The sequence below is a fragment of the Gnatocerus cornutus genome, chromosome 1 (assembly GCF_029298725.1).
Source record: "Gnatocerus cornutus isolate USDA-ARS CGAHR chromosome 1, icGnaCorn1.1, whole genome shotgun sequence".
NCBI lineage: Eukaryota > Metazoa > Arthropoda > Insecta > Coleoptera > Tenebrionidae > Gnatocerus > Gnatocerus cornutus.
The window spans coordinates 11,266,833-11,290,461 of NC_142233.1; the positions used below are offsets into that span (position 1 = coordinate 11,266,833).

General features: G+C 31.9%; 3 protein-coding genes across 3 annotated transcripts; 1 reads left to right on the forward strand and 2 right to left on the reverse strand.

Annotated features, from left to right (window-relative positions):
• The first annotated feature begins 26 nt into the window (after nucleotides 1-26).
• Nucleotides 27-8,184, forward strand: LOC148180379 (retinol dehydrogenase 12-like). Its single transcript, XM_088033477.1, has 6 exons — nucleotides 27-217; nucleotides 277-395; nucleotides 6,693-6,953; nucleotides 6,998-7,207; nucleotides 7,467-7,677; nucleotides 8,016-8,184. The coding sequence occupies exons 1-6, from the start codon at nucleotides 126-128 to the stop codon at nucleotides 8,158-8,160; spliced, it is 1,038 nt and encodes a 345-aa protein (XP_087889603.1). The 5' UTR covers nucleotides 27-125; the 3' UTR covers nucleotides 8,161-8,184.
• LOC148180380 (retinol dehydrogenase 13-like) lies at nucleotides 8,161-13,859 on the reverse strand. Its single transcript, XM_088033489.1, has 6 exons — nucleotides 13,667-13,859; nucleotides 13,458-13,623; nucleotides 13,152-13,406; nucleotides 12,939-13,107; nucleotides 8,366-8,573; nucleotides 8,161-8,311 (listed from the first exon to the last, which is right to left on the reverse strand). The coding sequence occupies exons 1-6, from the start codon at nucleotides 13,777-13,779 to the stop codon at nucleotides 8,209-8,211; spliced, it is 1,014 nt and encodes a 337-aa protein (XP_087889615.1). The 5' UTR covers nucleotides 13,780-13,859; the 3' UTR covers nucleotides 8,161-8,208.
• A 6,621-nt stretch (nucleotides 13,860-20,480) lies between these two features.
• On the reverse strand, nucleotides 20,481-22,092 carry LOC148180381 (facilitated trehalose transporter Tret1-like). Its single transcript, XM_088041031.1, has 2 exons — nucleotides 21,910-22,092; nucleotides 20,481-21,860 (listed from the first exon to the last, which is right to left on the reverse strand). Exons 1-2 carry the CDS (start codon nucleotides 22,001-22,003, stop codon nucleotides 20,524-20,526), a joined length of 1,431 nt encoding a protein of 476 aa, XP_087897157.1. The 5' UTR covers nucleotides 22,004-22,092; the 3' UTR covers nucleotides 20,481-20,523.
• Nucleotides 22,093-23,629: the final 1,537 nt, after the last annotated feature.

Sequence of the window (23,629 nt, forward strand, 5' to 3'; positions counted from 1 at the left end):
GACGAGATTAAGAACCAACACCGACCAAATTAAACATCCGCCGCCTAATTTAAAACAATCAAATTCGTTGAAACAAAATAACAATTTCCGTCTGTCGTTTTCTGTTTGTGTCATTTTTGTGTAAAATGGATCAATTTTTCGAACAATTAGATACAGCGAAGACTTGCTGGTGGCCTTATATTGTGTCTTTTATTCTCTGCGTTATAGCATTCGTGAGGTTTGTAAATTAGTAATTAGATTCAGGTGGTTTGTAGGACTGGTCCTATTTTTTTGTAGGAGCTATATTGGGGGTACTTACTGTCCGAGTGAAAATAGAATAGATGGGAAAGTTGTGGTCATCACCGGAGGATCCAGCGGTATTGGATTGGCCACTGCGAAAGATCTTGCTAAACGAGGTATGATTTAAATTGGTAATGATCTAATGATAGTTCGCAGACTGTCAAATTGAACAAGGCAAATATTTCTTCTTGCAGTTTAGTGTTTGAGTTATAAATACTACTTTTAAATTAATAAGTGAAAATACAAGAAAGTTAGATACTTTTTCTGAACCACAGAACAATTCATAACATATACAGAGTGAATTAATAAGTGAAAATACAAGAAAGTTAGATACTTTTTCTGAACCACAGAACAATTCATAACATATACAGAGTGATTTTCATTCAAATAACAAATGCCCAAAATTGAGTGTTATTCGTGACCGCGCATTTGTGGGTACGCTTTTGATCACAGAATTCTAAATAGGATTTTTACGTTAAGTCACGAAAAACTAATGTGAACCATACTTTAATGTCGTCATGATTGATCTTTTAAAACTTTAAAGTCAGAGAATTGCAACTAATATACAGGGCTATTCACATAACTGTACGACCTGTAATTTCAAAAAATGCAACCCATTATACATTTTCAAAGCAACCATCGCTTTTAGTAAATTGAAATACATAAAATCGATCAACGACGCCTGCATAGTTAATGCTTGACATTTAAAAAAATCATCACACTGACATTTATTGTTCAACGATTTATTCAGATAATAAAACTGGAAGCCAAATGTATGTAACAGTAACAAATTTAACAAAAATTCTAAACAAAACATTCCAAAATTTCTGGTGTTACCGATCTACAGGCTGCCGTGATCTTTGCTTCTAAGTCTTCCAGGTGTCCTACAGCTCTTTAACCTACATGATATGATGGTATAGATGAAATTTGTTAGCAAAAATAATTCTTGAAACTGAAGACAGACTGGTTTCAATTTGATGTGCCACAAAATTTTGACTGACGTGCGGATTTTCTGTAACATCTTGACGAACCGCAACTTCATTCTTCATACCTGTGACTGTTCTAGTTCTAACTCGTTTCTGTTGGGGCCAGTTTTCTCTTAAATCTTTTTCCAATTTTCGGAAAATTTTGTCTGTTGGGTGTGCAGCACGGTCAGGATTCTTATTAGTGCATATAAATCTGCAGCCGCTACAGCATGATCATGTCAGTTTTCTCGTTGTTAGAATACATTTTCGCAAAGACTAGGAGTATTAAGTTTGCAAAAATTGACAAATCTTTATGACACCACTGGTTGATATAAAGCATCTCTGATTGTATTTTTGAAATTTTAATTTAGAAAAGCCAAGTCAACACTGAAAATGTATTGTTGGTTGCATTTTTTGAAATTTCAGGTCGTACAGTTACGTGAATAGGCCTGTATAAGTATAACTAGAGGATGAAAAGGTGGTGGTGGGGATGTTTTAACAAGAGCGCCATGTTGGAAATAGTCTTTCTTGAAATTGTATTTGTATGCAATCAAATTTGATTCAATGTACTGATTAAACAAATTATTTCCAAGTTTTTAAAGATTCGGTTCAACCACATCAATACACAGTTTAATTTTAAATTGTCTGGGGGAAGTTTTAGACCAAAATTAACCAAAATTGATTTATTTAAGCACCAGTAATAATAAATCCATACAATTCGATTTCACGTTTATTCATACTTTTGAGAGCGGTTCAAATTTTATGCAAAATTTTGGTCTACAACATGTAGAAATTAAACAATAAACAAAAGTTTTTTTTTCGTAATTTACTGCAATATCTGGTAGCCCTGTGTATCATCATAATTGTTGCGATTTATTTGTTTTGCTACCAATTTTTAAATCAAGTAGCTTATGACTTTGTAAGTATTAAACCTTTTTGTTTTCAAAACGAAAGACTTTACACTGCTCAAATCCAATTAACTCAAAACTAATGTAAAAAGATCGAATTTTTGTGCGCGCAAACGTTTGCATCAAAGTTGGCGGTCAGAGAATTTATGATTTATGATCAGCATAATAATTTATTTTATTTAATTGTTTTAAAATCCTCGTTTTTCTTGATATTGTTTAAATATTTATTACAATAATACGTTATTATCATAAAAAAACTGCATAAATAACCTTTTCTACATTTTTTAACTATTTTTCAAATTGACCTATTATGATTGTACCTGATACGAAGGTAAAAGGTAAAAATATTATTTAGTACTTTGTTTAGATCACAAAACATCAACTTTTAGAAAGGGTACATCAAATTAGTTTGAATTTATCGAGCAGTGTCATAATCAGTATAACAATTTTTTAAGTTTATTTAAGTTAAACAAAAATATTGAACTGTTTATCAATTGTTGATAAAAAATAATAATAATGATTTATAGATATGTTTCTTTTCATAAAACAACACTTTTATTTACTTGTCTCGTATGCACCCCCTTATTAGTAGGCAACTCCCATTTACAATATGCCCAAAACACAGCATTTGGCTATTTCCAATATGGCGTCCTTCCATAAACAGTTTTGGTTACTCCCTCTACCACCTTTTCATCCTCTAGTAATATTAGTTTCAACTCTCTGTTTAAAGTTGACTTTACATGAGAAATCTAAGGGTCATGTCACATTTGACGGTTGACATTGTCCAAATGCAATGAGTAAAAGTACACATGCATACAGGTGATTCACAAATAAACGGTAAACTGTAAACTGGGCTTTGGACTTTGGACTTCCTATAGACATATTCTGAAGTTTTTTGTCCTAAAGCATCCTCAATCAAAGACATGCGTTGAAAAAAAAAAAACACAAAAAAAACACATGTCTCAAGTTACTGCTAAACAAGTGATAGTATCCATTAGTCAAATCTAAAGTAAAATATGTTGCATCTTGATTTTTCAAAAAAAATAAATTCTCGTAAAACATAAGAGCAAGAAGTCAAATTTTGTTTTCAAGGTAAGCAAACTATGATATTTTCACAACCGCTATTTTAAATGAAAAATAACATACCGAGTGTATAAAAAAATCGAATTTAGTTTTCAGAATAATGTACTGTACTGTAACATTTTAGTGTAAATAAATTAACCTAAAATTTGTATTTTTTATACAGGGTGTCCCAGAACTCGCGCCCCAGAGAAAAAGGGCTTATGGAGGCAACAATTCTGAACCAAAATTTTGAAACCATAATTTTTTAACTCAAAAAATAACCGAGATAAGACAAAAAAACTGTAGCCAATCCCGAAGCCGAACAGAATTTGAAAATTGGTAACTATGGACACATACTATCATCCATTGGCCAGTTAAGCATTAGACTCTCGTTGCCTAGGAAATTGGGATGGCCATTTACTCCACTTCTCGAATAAGCTTTTGGGATTGGTTGTTAACTTTTTATCAGTTCTCGAATACTATTAAACTTAGTCAATTTTTGTTTTGAAATTTACCATCTGTATTGCTGTCGGCACCCTCCCTTGCTCTCTGGGGCGCGAGTTCTGGGACATCCTGTATATTGCACAATTCGTCAAAAACCTATTCTTTTCCCGCTTCTTTTCTTCTAATTTGTAGACTATAAAGAATCCAGCAACCCCAACATCGTTTTTAATATAAAAGATGAAAATTTGTAATTTTGCCTTACGCTTAATGATTGATCAAGCTTCACAATCTGACGCCAAAATGTGTTTTTCATCACCGTTCGCTTGGTGTTTAAGAAGTGTTTTTTAGCAATTAAACTACGTTTACACCAAATTTTCTCAAGTCACTTTATTCATTCGAATGAAGGTCAACTTTGATTTTTGGGCAGTAGAACTCGAAACTTAACTTTTGTAACTTTTATAGCAAGCTGACACAAGTGTTAACAGTTTACGATTATAGGAGCGACCACAAGTGTTGCGGGACACTGTAGAGTTTCAGATCTGCTATTTAGTTTTGAGAAATTTCAGATTTTTTAGAGATCTTTTTTTTTTAATATTTTTTAGCCTCTAGAACTTTAAATACAACCAGTAATACGATATTCATGTGTGTAACTTAATTAAAAAAATTACCGTTTCCAGAAGATAAATTAAATTGTTGATTTAAATTAATTAGACTGTTCCAAAAAAAAAAAAACAAAGAAAGATAAACTGTCTACCATTAGTAGATTTCCCAACTTCAAAAAGCTGTATAAAATTAAATTTTTGTTCTACGCCTGTATGATTGCTGTCATTCCTGTACAAAAACTTTAATTGGTTGTAAAAACAGTTGTAAACCTCCAGATGTTAGAAACTCGCAAATCTTCAAAATTCGCAGCTATTAACTAATAATGGGCACCTTTTTTGCACTGCTCTCAACTAATAGTGGGCACCAATTAAAAATACTATAGGGGATTACTAAAATTGCAAATTGGTACAAAGAGTACTTATTATTCAAAATTCATTTATTTTAAAAGTCATTTTTCCTAGTTTTTTTTTTTGGTTTAGGATTACACATTTGTTTTCTGCTTCTTTTCTCTCCCAATTTCCTTTGTCTTTTTCGGCCTCTTAGACAATTTTCTTCTTCGCTTCCTTTTCCAGATGGACTTTTTTATATTCTGATGCTTTGAGTAATATACTGCCAAAGGGAAAATCAACAAAAAATTCATAAAAAAAAAACCAGAAATAGAAGAGAAATGTAGATTTTTATGAATTAAATTAATATATAATTTAACATAATTTGTTTTATTTATAAATTACTTTAATACAGGTGTTTTTGAAATATACTACCAAAACTTAAACACGGACTTTGGCAGCGTTAAGGAATCGAATTGGCTATTTTTTATTTTTTCTAAAGTTAAAAAAAGAAAACACCTTTTACCACTTACTTGGAACACCACTGATGAAAATATCGGCTTAAAAGAACAAACCTTGGATTGTTGCTAAGCAATCAAAGCTACATTCTTTAATCCAGTGACAAACTGGAATATCAAATATTGGATTAATTTTATCTCGAAAACCAAAAAATATTTACCTATAACATTTTTTGCCATTTGATTCTACTTGTTTTCACCAATTACTGTGTTTTGTTTTGTAATGTATTTCAAAAACACCCTGTATGTAAATCTATTGAATTTTACCAACTTTTAAAAAGAACATTTTTTTACAAAAAATTATTATTCATATTAATGAGCTCTATTTGGTTGTTTTTTTTTTGTAAGTTTTTTAAAACACCTGTATTTAACATTATGTTTCGATAATCAAATGTCGGCAATCTTCAAATTAATTGCAAAATTGACATAATTTTAATTTAATTATTACGTAAATTTTGGGTTTACGTTTAATTTGATTGATTTTCTGAATTTCTGTTTCCTTCAAATTCTCTTAATTTCTCTTTAGCTACTCTTGGAATATACCTCTCGTGCTTACCTTTGTATTTTCTGAATTTCTCTTACATTCGCTCTATATTCCTTTAAAGTTGACTAGATTCTAGTAATAATTCTCTTTATATGCTCTCTCTTTCATTTTCCTATATTCTCTTCATATTTTTCTCAGATTTTCTAGATTATCTCCCAGTATTCTTTAGATTCTCATTAGATTTATTGTACCACGTGTCCCAGAAATTGCGAACCGTTAAAATTTTTAAACTCAATAAATATTAAATTAGAGCAATTTAAAATTAACCATTCACTATTTTTATATTATTAATCAATTAATTAACATTGTTTATTAATTATTTATTAATTTAACATTGTTAGTTTAATTGGTTAATTGTTAAATTGCTCTAATTTAAAATCTAATGATTTTTTTGATTTTTTCCCAAATTCAGTTTTATAATGCACAATAGGTCCTTCGCGTCTTTTGAAACCCCCTGTAGGTCCTTATTAATTTTTTATTGTATTTTATAGAATTTTCTCTTAATTCTTTATAGAATTTATAGATTTTCTCTAGATTTTTCCTCGACTGTCTATAAATTCTATCTGGATAATCGTAATGTTCCGTTATTTTTGAGCATATACAGGGTGTTGTGCGTTACCTAACTAACGGCTATAATAAGGTAATGCCTAGTTAAAAAATCCGTAGTTATTTTAATTTTTTCTCATTTATTTAAAAAGATACAAGACTTTTTCAATCGTTCAATTAAATTCACTTAGTAAAATTTTAAATTTAGTAAAAAAAAATTAGATTTTAGATCTCCTTGGATTACCTAAATTATCTAAATTTTGTTCCTCTTTTATTTTTCTTATCATTTAAGATAGACATTTAAAAAGTCATTCTTTATTGAATAAGTGGTTTAAAACAAACTATGAATGCCATATAAACGTGTATCTTACAACATTTTGTCCACGATTGTTCTCCATTTCTAATTTATAAAAAAAGTTCATTAGAAACCATGCATAAATTTTTTTATTTATTTTTTAGTGTTTTCAAATGCATCACTGTAATGCTAATAATTTCAGGAGCAACAATAATTTTAGCTGTGCGGAATGCTGAAAAGGGCAAGAATGCCCGTGAATTATTATTGGAACACTGCCCCGAAGCCAACGCTGTCATTAAATTAATAGATTTAACAGACTTTGTGAGTATCCGTGAATTTGCTAATCAACTTAATCTTGAATATGAAAAAATCGACATCCTAATCAACAATGCCGGAATAATATTCCATCCATACAAGAAAACAGTCGACGGAAATGAATTAACGATCACTACAAACTACTTTGGTGAGTATTTTTTTAATAAACTTCTAATTTAACAAGACTTTCAGGTCCTTTCGTTTTAACTCATCTCCTTCTAAATCTGCTGAATAAATCCGACAATGCACGAGTGATTAATTTATCAGCAGTTGCACATTTGAGAGGGAAAATTAATCTTGAAGATTTGAATTCAGAACATAACTTTGTGGAAATTGAAGCATTTAGTCAAAGCAAGTTGGCTTTGACTATGTTCACTAAATATATGGCCTCTCTACTAAAACGTGAGTTCATTTCGATAAAATTTGTGACCGCAGTAAGCGCTGGAATCGTATGTCATGTCAAATGTCAATTAGACATAAATTTCGTTATTTCTACGTTAGCTAAAATAACAAATCTTGTTTATTACTTTACAGGATGTTAAAGATTAAGAGTTTATTTTACTTGATTTACATACTATTAAAAAACTACAATCAAATTTGTGTAAATAATTGCACAGATTTGTAATATTTGTTTTATATTTATAAACGATTTCTTTTTTAGATACCAAAATTACATTTAATGCCGTCAACCCAGGTCTTGTCCGTGGAACAAACCACTTGCGCAACTCTAAGCTGACTAAATCTTTCGCTACAAAATTGTCAGTATGGCCGTGGATGTGGCTTTTCATGAAAACCCCTAAACAAGGTTGCCAAACAGTTATTTACACAGCTGTTGATCCTTCTCTGAGCAATGTCTCCGGATGTTACTTCAGGTACTGTTTCACGAAACAAATAATTACTTATTGTACAGGTATTTTAAATAACGTTTTATCCACACAAGAATGGAGGGTCGTAGAAAAAATAGTGTACATAAGACGTCAGAAAGTATTTCTCTTGCACTCGTGCGAAATTTGGCACTTTCCGCACTTGTTATGTAATATCTAATTTAAAATTCAACGAAATTGGAAAAATACGTCTTTATTCACATATACTATAATTAGCTATTATTCCACTAGTGAAAAAAAATGTTAAAACAGATCAGAAATGTAGGAGAAAGTCGTTTTAAAAGTTAATTGTGGATAAAAGAATTAGTTCATTCTTTTTGTTTTAGCAACTGCGAAATGCAAACACCATCCGACCTTGTAAATGACATGGAGTTGTGTGAAAAATTGTACAAGAAAACGTGCGAAATTGTCAACCTCAATGGAGAACAATACGTCAACAACATCACAGGATCTGAAAATGAAGAAAACTGATCGAATACTACTGTCTTTAAAGTTATTATGTATGAAAATATGACTACATTATGTGGTATTTAAACGTGTCCATTTCTCACTAACAGCCCATAGCCAGGAAGCGGTGGCTTCGTCCTTTGCTGCTTCACTGACTTCAGTTTCTTCACAATTGCTAAATCATAAAAAATTATTGACAGACAATGAGTCCATACATATAAGATCTTACCTGAAGTATTTTCCTGTCACGTTCTTTAGTTTGGTACTTAAAGCTACGTAAATTACGGTATAGGCACCTTGATCGGGACTCTTGACGAATGGCCACAGAAATGGTTTAACAAAAATTGTGGCTAACCAGCTGTTGAAAAAGCTCATGTGGCGGATGATCTCCGTGTTGACTATTCCGGGATGAACAGCGTTTACTGTCACACCGGTTCCTAAACAAAATAGGAGTTATTATTTTTATTTTAGTTTGCGAATTGCAAGTTGCAATAAATAAATACAAACAAAAACTTCTACTCAAGTCACAACTGAAATTCCGATGTGTAAGGTGTTTATAAATGATTGAAAGGTGGCTATGAAATGTCAAAGAAATTTGCCGCTCATTACAAATGTGGGTTTGGATTTTTCAACTGACATTTGTAGTTAACCTCAATCTTAGAACAACTGTTCAAGTTGTACTTTGTAGACTGAAAATCTAAAACTTCGACACAAAACCGTAACTGCAAAGTCATTGACGTAAGTGACAGTTTAAATAATTGTGAACGTAGTTATATTCACTATAAAAACAAAGCGGCAAAATTGTGCATGACACGAATAACTTTGATGCTAGAATCATTTATAAACACCTTGTATATCGTTGATTAAATAAAACATTATTTCAAGCACTTTGACATCAATTTAGAGATTATGAGAGGAAATTCACCTTCAAATGCAATAAAAAATATCAGGAAACATTTAAAATCTCCAAGCCTGAGTTTAAAAATCTAAATTATATTGGTGGAATATAGCATCCAATTAAAAACATTTTTAAGGAAAAAAAAAGTACACTACCGCTCAAAAGTATTTGCCCACTTAAAAATATTAATAATTATTTTGCGATTTCTCGGTTATTTCTGCCGATTCTATGGTAAGAGATAATCATTGCACGCGTTTCCACACCTAACTTAACTTGCTTCACCATTTCTGTACCAAACTGTCACTAATCTTTTGAGAAAAACTTGGAGAACAATTAAACTTCCGCAACCACAAATTAAAGAAGTTTGTTGTCAAAGACCTTCACGATATTAAAAAAACGGCAAGCGTTAATCAAAACTTTAGTTTTTGCATTTATAGGCTGATGAATTGTGAAAATATGTGAGACGATAACTTTTTCAAAATTTCTAAAAGTACATCAAAAAAATAAAAAAACTGATATTTTCTAAAATATCAAAAAAAAAAATTGCTGTTAGCATCAATGAAGTATACATACAGGGTGTTAGGTAACGTTACGGCCATAGACTAATGGGTAATTAAGGAAGGCAAACTGTCTCGGAATCCGCAATTAATTTTATTTTTTTCGATTTAGTTAAAAAGCTACAAGGCTTTAAAGTTGACCAATAGAATGGCTTCAAATAATTTTTCAATTTTACAGAAATCCAAGTAGCTTTCGGACCAAATGAATAATTTGTCACTTTCCCGTCACATTTGAAGTTTTAAATCAGTGGCGTCAATAAAAGGGAAAAACAATAATGCAATTTTATTCAAAAAACAGACAATAAAGCAACACTACAATAGATGTTCAAAATGACCACCATCTTGTTGAGCACATAATTGTAAACGACGCAACAATGTTTCCTTTACTGTACCCAACACATTTTTGTTTTGACGAACTTGATTTGTGATGTCCACAAAAATGGAACAAGTACGCCACTGATAAAAAATAGGAACTGTCAATTTGACATCAAACAAAAAATTTCCTTCAGTAACTCTGATTCAAATTTTTGTAACCTTATGCAAATTGTTACCTGATTGGTCACATTCAAAGCCTTCCAGCTCTTAAACGGTTCAAGAAAACCCGAAAAAAAACTTCGAAACATTACTTTTCACGGCTGCCTCAATCACCCCTTTTTCTATGGCCGTAACGTTACCTAACACCCTGTATAAACATGAAAACTAAAAACGCTAAACAAAAGCGGAAGAAAAAAATTATTTTGGAGTTACTTAAAAAAATGTTGGTGGGCAAATACTTTTGAGCAAGAGTGTACTTTTCCAAAAATCGTCAAACAACTGCTTATTTACGCGCAGGGAATTTGAATTTTCCCGACTAGTCCGGTAAAGACTTAAGAAGATGGTTTTATTTCATTTGCTTGTTTGACAAATTGACATTTTTGACATTTTTGTCAAATTGAAACATTGGGTGGTATTAATAAAAGCTAGTAAATGCTTGTAAGTAAATGCTTACTAGCATTTGCTTCTACTTTTTAGCATTAGCAAGTAGTAAAAGCAATTACTTAAATCCGTATTAATAATAAGAAGGTACTTGTTGCTAATACTTACTAGTAAATGCTAGTGGTTTTTCAGAAAGTGCTTAGACATAGGTCTACTATAATACAATTATTATTATTATTATTTAGTAAATGTTAATTGTTACAAATTTAAGCTGCAATATATTTCATAAATATTGTTACTCTCTATGAGTTTTAAATGAAAATATTAATTAGTAAATTATTAAATCATTAAATATTATGGATTATAGGTTACTTATAACCAAAAGAAGTAGTTGCCTAGCAGCTAATTATTTATTTTTAAGTGATTTCGGAGCCTTTAAAAGTTAAGTTTGAAAAAAATAATCGTAATGGAATTGAATACCTAGATATTTATTAAATCCCGACACCTATTCCAAAATGCTAAGAAATATTTAGAATATTTTAAAACCGTAGGTTGGCTATTCCCAACATCTTTCCCGACACCTAGTTGGAAACTTGAAAACTCGTTTCCGCTTAAAAAATGTCAAAAAATTTTACAAATATAAATTTTACGAGGGTTCGCCGTATATCGTTAAAAAATAATTTTTTCGAATGAATTAAGCGCTTCTCTACTAGTTTTCTCTATCATGTTTTCCCAAAAAATGTTTAGCCATCCATTGAATGTGATGGGGTAAAAATCGGTACATTTTTATGAATTCACGTTCTGAAAGGTCTTCTCGTCGGGTTTTATATGTTTTTACTTCTCATAATTTACAAAACATCTTGAATACCAGTGCATCAACAGGCTGATGAGCAGGCTGGTAAATTTATAAGTATTTACTTATAGCATTAAGTATCTACTAGTTTTTATTAATACATATAGTAGTTTATGCTTGTAAGTACTTACTACAAGCAAAAGCTTATGCTAAAAAGCAATGAGCAATTGCTAAAACTTTATTAATACCAATATAAGTATTTACTTATAAAATCGTAAGTATAAGCAATTGCTAGTTTTTATTAATACCACCCATTGATTTAAATTCTTACGATTTCTGGAAAAATCTAATACGAAACAAAAACAAAAATACAAAACACGTCAGTAAAATGTCTTGACTCGAAGCCTTAAAATACTCGGCACAAAGTGTCATTTTCCTGACTCTTATGTAAATAACTATTATTGATATTACTTGACACTACATACTTCAAAATGGCGGCCAAGTTTTCTAAAATTGATTAAAATAAAGCTCCATAGCTGTGATTAATTTTTCATAAAACAAGTGTTCTTGTGAAGATCTTCCATAAAAATTTTCACAAAATTCTCAGTTTGACGTCGAACTACTTGATAGAAACAAAATTTTCAATCAAAGACATGACTTGAAATTTCAAAACCAACTGAGGATGAGTTTTTTCATGGCTCGTACTTTGTTATTTTTCAACCGTTTTCGTTCATTTTAGTGGGAAAAAAATTCCTAGGTCACTTTTCAACCAAAATTCGATAGACCCATTATACAGGGTGTTTCAGTGGAAAACCTATACTGGTGAAAATCGATAAACTCAACGGAACAATGTCAAATTTGGCTCAAAAATTCTTTGCATTAGTCTGAATAATACACCGTGTTTCAAAATGATTTTCATATAAATTACCTTTAATAAAATCCTTTTGTGCCGCTCGCATTGTACCAGTCCTGTCACTTCGGACTTCTTTCATTAGCGTCACTTGTCAAACGTTAGAATCGCCATAGGTAAAGAATTGAAACAACAGCAAAACAGCAAAATCAAGCAAAGCAAATTCCGTAAAGCGGAATCAGAGGTAACTAGGTCACAATCTTTTTGAACACCAATTCATCCCCAATTGCAATCAGAGGAAAAATATTTTTATTTTTTTTAACTTTGTTATTTATAACAGAATTCATCAGTTTTCATAACGTTTGACAGAAAAAAATTCTAGACCAGGATTTGAGCAAATTTTGATACATATAATATACAGGGCGTTACATTTAAAAACTAAATTTATACTCCGCTCGTAACAATATTTTGTAACCGATTGTATTCGTTTTAGGGGCGTTTTATAGTGAAAAACATTCTCTATCCAACGATGTTAAAATAAATGAAATTGGAAATTTGTGAGCGAGCAATACATTGAAATTAAATTTTCTCATTCTCACATTTTTCTAAAAACTAAAGCATAAAACCGGTAGAGTATTGAATCCTGAGAGCGAAAAACATAAACATTGCTATGAAAAGCTAAAGTCTAATGTTAAGTCTTGGAAGCTTTAAAATATTAGAAATCACAGGTTGTTAATCTCAGGTATTTTTTATAATCCTCAACATTTTTGCAATATTATATCTACTTACCTTTGAGCCTCTTGCTTAATTCGTTAGTAAATAAGACATTGGCTAATTTGCTTTGAGCATAAGCAGCTGAAGGATCATATGTCTTCTCACTATTCAAATCTTCCTTATTAATTGTTCCTCTTCTGTGAGCAACACTAGAAACATTCACTATACGACTGGGAGCTGATTTCTACAAACATCATTAAAAAACTGTCACCACTTTACCATTCATACCTTCAACATATCAAGCAACAAATTAGTTAAAAGAAAATGACCCATGTGGTTCACACCAAGCTGCATTTCAAATCCATCTTTTGTGGTCATCTTAGGCGACCTCATTACTCCTCCATTATTAATTAAAATATCTAATCTTCGTTGTTCTGCTTTAAAAGTTTGAACAAAGTCTCGAATTGACTCAAGTGATGCTAAATCACATTTCCTACAATAGACGTACTTATTGTTAGTTTCCAAAACAATTTCTGTTCTAGCCTAAAACTAAAAAAGATTACATTGATGTAAATTAAAATATCATTCGAATACTTCTTCACAACGCTTTAAATCACGACAGGCCATATAAACTTTTGCTTGTCTTCTAGCGAGGTCTTTAACAGTTGCTTTTCCAATGCCGGTGTTAGCTCCTGTTACTATCGCGACTTTTCCTTCTGCTAAGACGTTTGGTTGGAGTTTGTCGCCACCAGTCCATTCTCTAGAAGTTTTATTGAGGAAAAGAAAATTTAGGTTTTACTTACTTTATTAAACAAGTTATTCCGATGGTGGCTGCTGCCGCGCTAGCATAGAACAGCGGTTTCGGCATTTTAAAATTAAAGATGGTTATAGGTTTTGATACTTCTTTTTTGTACATTTTGTTGGATTCTTCGAAAGTTTCAAAATTTGATGTGTTCTAACCTACAAGTGTACTGACAGAAGTGACAGTGACAGGAATAACAGGGGTAGGCAACCAAACATACATCTAAAAGAGCGCTAACTTTAAAAAGCCATTTTTAATATTCGTTTCTAGAAATAGCTATTTTTCGGATTAGTTTGAATTCCTAAAATGAGTCTTTTTCGGACTTACTTCCAAAAATTTGTAATGATAACTAATAAAGCATAGTGCTTTATTTGATCTAATAGGTATCTAACATCAATAAATGAATAAACAGCAGGCATTTGTGCATTTTTGGTAGTAACAGTGTCGGCCAAAATAAAGTAGTCTTGGACCACATTTTTTCAAAAATTGAACTGTGTAAACCTGGCTTTCAAAATAGGCATAATGATAATTTTCCGGAAATCGTCATTGAAACAGCATTTCCTTGCGACATTAGGCGCAGGAAAATTGGATTTCCCTGACTAGTACTGTAAAAACTACAAAAATGACGCAAAATAATTAGTTATTTAAACAAGAAAAATTTATTCAAAATTTCGTAAATTACACTATTTACAGATATTAACATTAATTGTAGAATTCGATATATTTGCAATGTTAATTCCAGACAGAGATTTATGATCAAGTTTAACCTTTTTATCAAAAATTTCAGTCGAGATTTCGGTGCAACAGATTTCAGATGAATCACTACTTGTAGAGGGACACGTCTCGATATTAGTGAAGGGTCTTTTCGGACCAGCTTGTATTTTATTAGCTATATCTAATTTATTTTAGATGGACTCTTCTATGTATCCTTCTGCTACTGAACTGCTTTGCCATCCTCCATGCCTTTTTAAGTTGGTAATATCTCCTCCTCCGTCTACTAGTAACGTCGCGGAACTGCGCCGCATACAATGTCCTGTGTATTCCAGAGGTGTTGGTAGACCAAGGTAGGTAGCAATTTGAGAAGGAAATTTACCAAATGAATGCAAGCCCACTGGTTGGACCGTACATTTCCCTTTCTTGTAATTTAAAAATAAGCGCTTGTGTGGAGTACTAGGCGGACGTAATTCCAAATAACGTCTGTATGTAGCAAGATTTCTTTCATCAACAACTACAAAGCGTCGAGGTTTTTTTGTTTTAGAATCAGGAATGTGTACTATGAGCACGTTATTTTGATCTTCAATGTCGTCAACTAACATCCTTGATAATTCGTCGCATCGACAGGCTCCAGACACCCCAAAAATAAGCGCCACCTGAAATTACCAAATTTAATAAAACTTAAATATGTAATCATTGTAATAACTTACTTTCATTAATAAAAATTCCTTGTCGGGAGCTTCAAGCAGAAATTTATCTATCTGGTCCCGAGACAAACATTTCGATTTTTTTGGTTGGTAACCAGTCGATTTTCGTTTTAGGTAAGCAGTTACCTTACAAAACTTGCTGATATCCAAATTTTCCTTCAACAAAAGCACCTTTCAACATAGAGTAAGTGCTCCAGAGGCTTGAAGCCTTATAAGAACTTGATTTTTCCGCAAAATAAGCCAGAAATACGTCTTCCGTTAGCGAAGTAACATTTTTAAGCCTGCGCCAATCTTCAAAGATTTGGAACTGCTTTTCATACCGCTCCTTAGATTTCGACGGTATATAACAATTCTTCTGTAGCAGCAGCGGCTGCTTTGCTTAGGTCAAAAGGAACATCCTCACCAGTGTTTTCGCTTGTATTCATAATTAATTAATGAAATAAACACACAGCTCTGACGTACGCACAAAATTTTATAATTGTTTTGTTTGTAACCATCGTTTTCAACAAATTGACAAACTAGATTTTTGCGCAATTAATTAAAAAACTTGTTGGAAAATCTCGATTTTTAGCGATTTATTGCGATTTCCGGAAAAATTTAATACAAAACTCGTCAGTAAAATGTCTTACTTGACTCGGAGCTTTAAAATACTCGGCACAAAGTGCCTCGTAGTTCAACATAGCTCCTCTTCAGTAATGAGACATTTTCCTGACTTTTATGTAAATAACTATTTTGTACTATCGGCAACACCGAAATGTGAACGACTTTTTCGTTGTCATGGATTTTTCTCTGAATTTCCATAATGTAAATCAGACTTTGACCAGTGGCGTTTTTTTTTATTTTTCTCTAAACATTTTATTTTACCTATACAACTCTTACTAATCAGCAGCCACTACTTTTAGCGACCGATTTTCGTCAAATTTTGGAATAGTTCTTGGTTTTTCGACTTCAGTTCAATGTTTAGCCGATTTTAACTACCTACTGTCATCAATTGTCATAAATGACAATTAGAAGTGCGCCAATGATTTAAAGTGAAAATTACGCTAAACAATTTTGCCGTACACATTTCGGTGTCGTCGATAGTAGGCTTAACACTGACATGAATAAAGCAAGAGAAAAAATTACATTAATACATGCTTACCGTTGTAGACTACTTATACAGTGGATTGCTTATTTTCATTGCCTTTTCAATGCATCTGCATTCTTTAAAAGATCTTTACACTGTAGGTACAGATTACTTTTTAAGTTTATTCATTATAATTTCCTCAATTTATGTTCCGTCTTTTGTACTCTGTTGGTCAGTTTTCTCAATTATTTATTGGAAATGAAATTTAGTGAAAAAATTGGTGGTTATTTGTCCCAAAACCAAAGGAATTGCTGGCCACGATATAAAATTAAACCCCTGCATACTTTTAACTGCTTTTAAAGGTTAATAGTCTTTATTGAATATTATACCTACCAAATTTGCAGAAACCAGCAGTAAATTTTCAGAGATACATTCCCAACACCAAGTCACTATAGTAAAAATTTACAAAGTAAAAATTATTTCTCTTATATTTCTCGCTTGAAAAAATGTACAGCTCCATCGAACAATATTTTGTTTAAATTTTGGCTGTTGGTCTTCTCTCCCGCTTGGCCATTTCACCCGACTTTACCCCATTTTACCATAGGAAATGAGGGACTGAAATTTTTTGGTACAGCCTAAGCTCATGTTATTATTTTTCTACAACTGCTTAACTATTGTGTCAATAGGTAAACAAAAAATAACACTGAAATTTTTTTTACATAATAAAAAGTTAATACAAATAAGTTGCATTTGACCATTTATCCTCGTTGAGCTGAGTGAGTTAGCCAATGTAAGAAGGGAGATACAATAGTGATTAATAGTAAAATAGTGAAGAAACAGTAACTTTACAAACTTTTTTAGAAAACAACTATTGACCAGTTAATAGCTAGTTTTTTGCTTTTTTTTTTAAATGCAATATGTAGATTAGATATGAGTTTATACTGCAATAATTTTAATTCATTTGTTACGAAATAAAACATAGTTTACGAATCGTCCAGATTATCTTAAGTAGGTATAAAATAAACGCCTTTATGTAGGTTTACTTTAAAATTCGTAAAAACTAAAATTTTGTAAAATATTATTATTATATTATTTTTCTATTTAAACGGAAGAAGTATAAAATCAGAATTAATCAACGTAAGCTCAACGTAAAAGTCCAAAATATTTTTTTTTTATAATATTATTTCTGCTTGTTTGAGCAGCAAATCCGATAAGTAGAGAAACATTCAAACTCAATCAATTTCCGTTGGTTAATCAACTATTTGTTAGGTTCAGTTTGTGCTCATTCAATAACAGGAACTACAATTAGGTATAATGTAACTACATATCAATTTGCAGTTATCCTGACACATTAGGTTTATCTCTTTAGATGTCTGTCATTTCAACTATCTAATTATTTTGGCTAAAGAAACTAACTACACTACGTTTACCTACAATTACAGTTATAACTGTATGACAAGAGAAGTTATTGCATTTTGTAACTAAAAAACCGCATAATTTACCGTTAATTGTATCATCAGACGTTTAAATAAATATTTGAAGTTCTGTAAAATTTGATTTCTACGAAGTAGAATTTAGTTGGCATTATTTTATCTTGTTTAATAATACGTACATACAGGGTGAAGCCGAATAAAGCGCAAAGATTTTAACCCTTATTCCAAACACCTTTGTAGATAGGGATTGTGTAAAAATTCGAATTTCGAATGAGGCAAAACTCTTCCAGATTACCCGTTATTCGACGTTTGTAATTAGACTGTTTCCCAATGACTGCAAAAACCATTCGAACAAAAAACGTTTACGCTCGCTGTTATCAGAGCTGTTTAACTTTCACATGATAATTACTAATTTTAATGACAGAATACGTTTCAATAATTGGATACAAGTAACAAAAAATTAATTTGTTTGAAATAAATCAGAGTCTCTAAAGGGCCAATCTTTTTCGACTGACTTTAAGAACCAAACTGAAATTTTAATCAGAATAGAAGTAAAATAATGAAAAAGTTACCTGAAGTTATTACGAAAAAAATTTCTAAATGCCCTTGGACAATCCATAATAATGTCATCAGTCATCGCGCGTAAAATTTTTTTACCACGATTATTGCTAAACTGGCGGCAGCTCTGTTAAAAACATGTTTTGCCTCTTGTTTATTAACGTTTTTATTCTCAATTTTTTGGTAGCCTGGACTGACTTTGACATTGAAACTTTAAACATTTTTTTCTCGGTGACGATTCGGAACGCAAAATTTGGCCATTATGTCAAACTGTGTTGTCTGATATTGGGGTTAAAATCTTTGCACTTTATTTGGGTTATTTGGGTTTACTCTGTACACCCATACTACGAGCGCTCGACCATACTGTTACTTTTTTATTTATTTTTATTTCGACGTGGTTTTAGATTTGTAGAGATTTGTCGTAATATTGTTATAATTACGTTCCCGTTATATTAGACTTTTGTTAGATTCTCTCGATTTTTCTTATACAGGGTGTTTGGTAAGTAAAGCTCCAAACTGTAGCAGCAATGTTATAAGAGTGATAGTACTGATAGTAATTGAAATTTCGGATAATTTTTTTTCCAACAATTCTTGTAAGCAGTGGAAGGACGTAAAAGTAACCAATCACGTTACAGTTTGGATATTTAGAAAATTTAAGAAGTCAGGTCATTTCGTCGAACAAAATGTCACTCATGGCACACCTGACATTTTGTAACATAGGCGTACGCTGTCAGGTATCTGTCAACGTGTACTGAACATTTTCGCAATGGTCCTGAAATTAGAATAAATCATTCCTTGTTGCGGCGTTCTTATCTTGGTTTAGATCGGAACAAAGGACAATTTGATTGGTTTTATAATTTTGTATACGATTTATTTTTCGAATTAAATATTCAGTTTGAAGTACATTTGTGCCGCCACTGACTAATCATGTCAAATGTGACAGTTGTTTGCCATTCTCGTTTTTGTTAAAACCAAACTACTATGTATTCAGTCAGATCTTTAATTACTTTAATTAATTTAATTAATTAGAAAATTTTTACTTAGACCTTTTTCTGTAAGCTCCCTGATTCTCCAGGTAAGAGTTTGTGCTTTATTTACCAAACACCCTGTATTTTTCTCTGAATATCTTGACGAGTTTTCTTTAGATTTCCACATTTTTCTTATATTTTTCAACTTTTCTTTCTGCTTTTTAATTTCCTTTTCACATAATATTCTTAAGTCTTGCGTGTTTTTTCTCTTTTGATAAAATTAGATTTATTCGATTTATTCTGAACTATGTATGTTTCGTATTCTCTTTTTTATTATTCTTGTTAATATTTTTCCATCTAGACTTTGTAATGTATAATGCCTTTATAGTTTTTGTATTCACTTATACAAATCTTCTGTTTTGTACTAATTTTTCTTTTCTAGTTCGTAATTTCTGTCATTCTCTCCTTGTTTTTTTATCATTTCTGCTATTGTGCCATCGTTCTCGGTGTTTTTCCAGTTTCGACTTTATTAATCACTGTTTAATTATTCTTTCTTTATCTTAGTGCATCGAAAATTCTTCTGTCACGATTCCTTTTTTTCTGTGTTTCTCCTCAGTTCTTGAAGTGTTGTCTTCATATCTCCATGTTTTCTTATACTATATTTGTTATTATCGTTTTATTTAATATGTTTTTGAAGTTTTATATTTTGTGCATTTTGTTAACCAAAAAAAAAGCAGAAGTGAACATGATGTACTCAAAAAATTGTTATACAAAATCCTGATCTTTTTTATACATATAATTCGAGTTTGGCTGTTCAAAATACACAGGGTGATGAAAAAAGACGCCCGTGCTAATATCATGTTGCAGCTAATTCTTTACAGAGCCCAAAATTGAAAACCAAAACGAAATTTGTGCTTTTTTAACTAAGATAGAAGCTTTCTTTTATAAACAATCAAACTCTGTTTGGATAACCTTTTTATAAGAATTACATTGTTAGACATCACATTTTTTACAGTTAATGTATTCTGAGTCAAAAAACGGACAAAAAATGTTTTAAACCAAGTTTCTTGAACTTGTAAAAGTGCCATTTTTTAGCTTTGTAGAATTTTTTTCAATGTTCCAACATTGTAAAGCTCTTAGTATTAGTTGCTTAGTTATGGAGACTAAATGTAAAATTTTATTAAAAAGGGTTGAGCGGCATTGCCAAGTTTTTCCTTTGAAAAAAATCCGTATTGTGAAAAGGAATGGGTTTTAATTAATTTTCCTCTGATTTCTGAGGTGGTTTTACTAAAGAGAACATGGTACTTCCACTCGTGGGCGCTTTTTTTTCATCACCCTGTATAAATGTCTATAATAGGTAACCAAAAAATTTATTTTAAAAAAGAAACATAAATTTATTGATAAGTACTTAATCAACACTTTTCTCGGTCTTGCGCTTTATTTTCTTTCTTCAACGACTGCTGAATTTCCTCCAAAGTCTTACCCTTAGTTTCGGGTACGAAATACATCGCCAACACGCACGAAAGGAAACAAGAAACTGCAAAGAACAAGAAGGGTGCAAATAACCCGAAAGTAGTATCAAGCACTTGGAAAAGTTTAGTGACGGTACTGACCAAAGTTCCAAAAACAATGTTCAAAACAATTAAACCTTTTCCTTTGACACTGGCAGAAAACAGTTCACCCAACATCAAAGTCGGAACGATTCCCAGACCAAAAGAGTAAAAAACAACGAAAAGAATCATACCAGCTAATGGTATCCAATTTACAACTTTCACGTCAATATCACTGAATTGTTCAAGAGCAAAATAAATTGCTTCACAAGACAACACAAAACCGCAAAGCAACAGCGACGAAAAGTAAGATCGGCGACGTCCGATCTTATCAAGAGTAAATCCCGCGCACATGTTCAAACCTGCACATAGACCCATGAAGATGATTGCGGAAGTACTTGCGGAAATGTCTCCACCAGATTTCAAAAATATATACTGGGTATAAACAGCGAAGGAGGAAATTCCTCCGAGTTGTTGAGAAGCTCGCAAGAATATTCCCGCGTACATAGCCCTCCGATTACTCTGTATGGTGAAGAGGTCCTTCCAAGTCCCAGATTCGGACATCTGGCGCTCAACATCCATCTGGAGCTTCTGCAGTTCCACGTCCACGTTTTCCATTCGACGCAGTTTTTGCAGCGACTTTCGGGCATCTTCAACTCGCCCTTTCATTAGGTAGAAATAGGGCGTCTCCGGCATGAACAAAAAAGTGCAGAAGAAGAAAATCGGGAAGATCAGAAGAATATTCGCGGCCATTTTCACAGACGTGTAGCTTCCGATTATGTTGACGGACATTTGTCCCACGTAGATTAAAAACGTCATGAAATTCCCCCATGAGCCGCGGACTTTCGGGGTGGCGATTTCTCCCACATATACAGGGAGAGAGGCGAAGAGGCAAGCGTCGCCAAAACCGGTAATGAATCTAGACACGTACAAGAGGTAGACGGAGGTTGCCGATGATATAATAGTCAAAGAGACTATGTGAGGAACGGCAATTAGCAGAAGTGTGTACTTTCTTCCGATGGAGTCGTTGAGCTTCGCAAAAAGGAACGACGACACGATTGCTCCTATTGGAGGTAAAACCGTAAAATACGAAGCTTCATCTAACGTGATGTTGTAGTTCACTTTATCGTCTACAATTTTCGGGATTGATGGGGACGACCACGAAAACAACATTCCAGCAGTCAGTGCGGAAATGCATGCTAAAATCAACATAAATCAAGTTTTGTATAAAAAAAAATCTAATTTTACCTAAAAATATCGCCAGAATTTGAAACCAGTCTTTGGATTTTTCGGGGGTTAACTCATGGCTGTCACTCTTTACTTGTATGCTTTCGGAAATCATTTTTACTGGTTTTTGCACGACTTGTTAAATTAATTCGGTACTTGCATCTCTCACATGCTGTGCGGTACTAAACTTAATGAATATGGTTAATCTATAAAACACTTATTTTGGTAATGCGAAGATAAATAATGAGTTTGCTTTAATTTACGATGTAAATTGGGAGTTGGATCTCTATTTTAATACGGCAAATTATTGTTGTCGAGCAAGGAAGATAATGGTATTTACGCTCCGTATTTTTACGTAATAATTTAGTGTTAACACACATGTCCTTTTGTTTTAACAGTGCAAACAAAACGTATTTTGTGGATGGAAAGAATTATGAAATTTTTGCACAATATTGGAAACGTTAATTTGTTTTCTTAATCGTACTATAGACGCTGATTGTGTTACTGTTTTTACGATAATCGTAATTGACGTGTCATAGTGTTAAGGTCATGTAGTGTCTGATGTGACAATTGTGATGAAACGCGGTTTTATCATCGGGTAACATTCCAAAACATGTGAAGTGATATTGTTGGAATTTTTTTCAGTTGAATGCGTTTTCGGTGGAATTTTTTCCTTCTTTTATTCGATTTTATTTTATGTTATTTTTACATCCATTTTACGTTCCACAAATCAGTATGTTTTATTTTTTTTAAATTAATATTATTTAATTAATAAAGTTTGTGACAAATCACTTCTGGAAATCAAATTTTCTACGGGCAATATTTTGAATTCCGATAAAACGGATCCGATTGAGAAAATGTCGATGATGCTGTTTGTATGTAGAGCAGGCTATATCCAAACTTAAATAAAAATTTACGAAAATTTAAACAATTTAAGGAAAATAAAGTTCAAAGTCGAACTGTAACAATGCTGGAGGATGAAGATGCGCCATCTAAAATATAGCAGATAATCCCCACGCGAGTCAAACGCACATAACAAAACACGTTGAGATTTGTCTCGGTTTTATATTATATTTTTATGCCTTGTGATCAACACATTTTACAGATCATGATTTTAGTCTTTGAATAGACTTTTGTTATTAGTTAGTTTAAAAAAATAATATTTTGTGTGAAGTTTTCTGTAATACTTATGAAGTTTTGCTTATGCGAAAATTTTCTTGCGTGAATAGACAAGACGAACACTCTGTATCTTTAGAATTCAAATATAACATGATTGTCTTTTTTCGTTCATCCACTTCCTTCTTCTGACTCATTATTATTAGATTCTTTTAACACCATAGTGTTTCATGTTTTCATTAGCAGATCTTTCTTCGAATTCTTCTTTTACTTACCTTTAATGCCTGTTTTCTGCCTTAACATTTAAGCTTCATGTTCCATGTCCCGTGGATTTGACCACTTTAAGTAAACATTCTTTTTGTTTTTTTTTAAATACGTTCTTTAATTTTAGGGTTGCATTTATCGCCTCTTTGTGCTCTTTGGGTATTAAAATAATAATTTTTTCAAACAAGAAACTTTTTAAGATTCCTTTTTAATTATTTAGATTTTGTTTGGATTTTAATCCTCATTGTCTCTTTTGCAGATTTTCTTTACCTTTTGCTAAGATTTTCCAGATTTACCTACTTTAGTTTTTTTTGATTATCCACATTTTTTTTTAGTTTTTGCCTAAATTGAAGCCACGGAA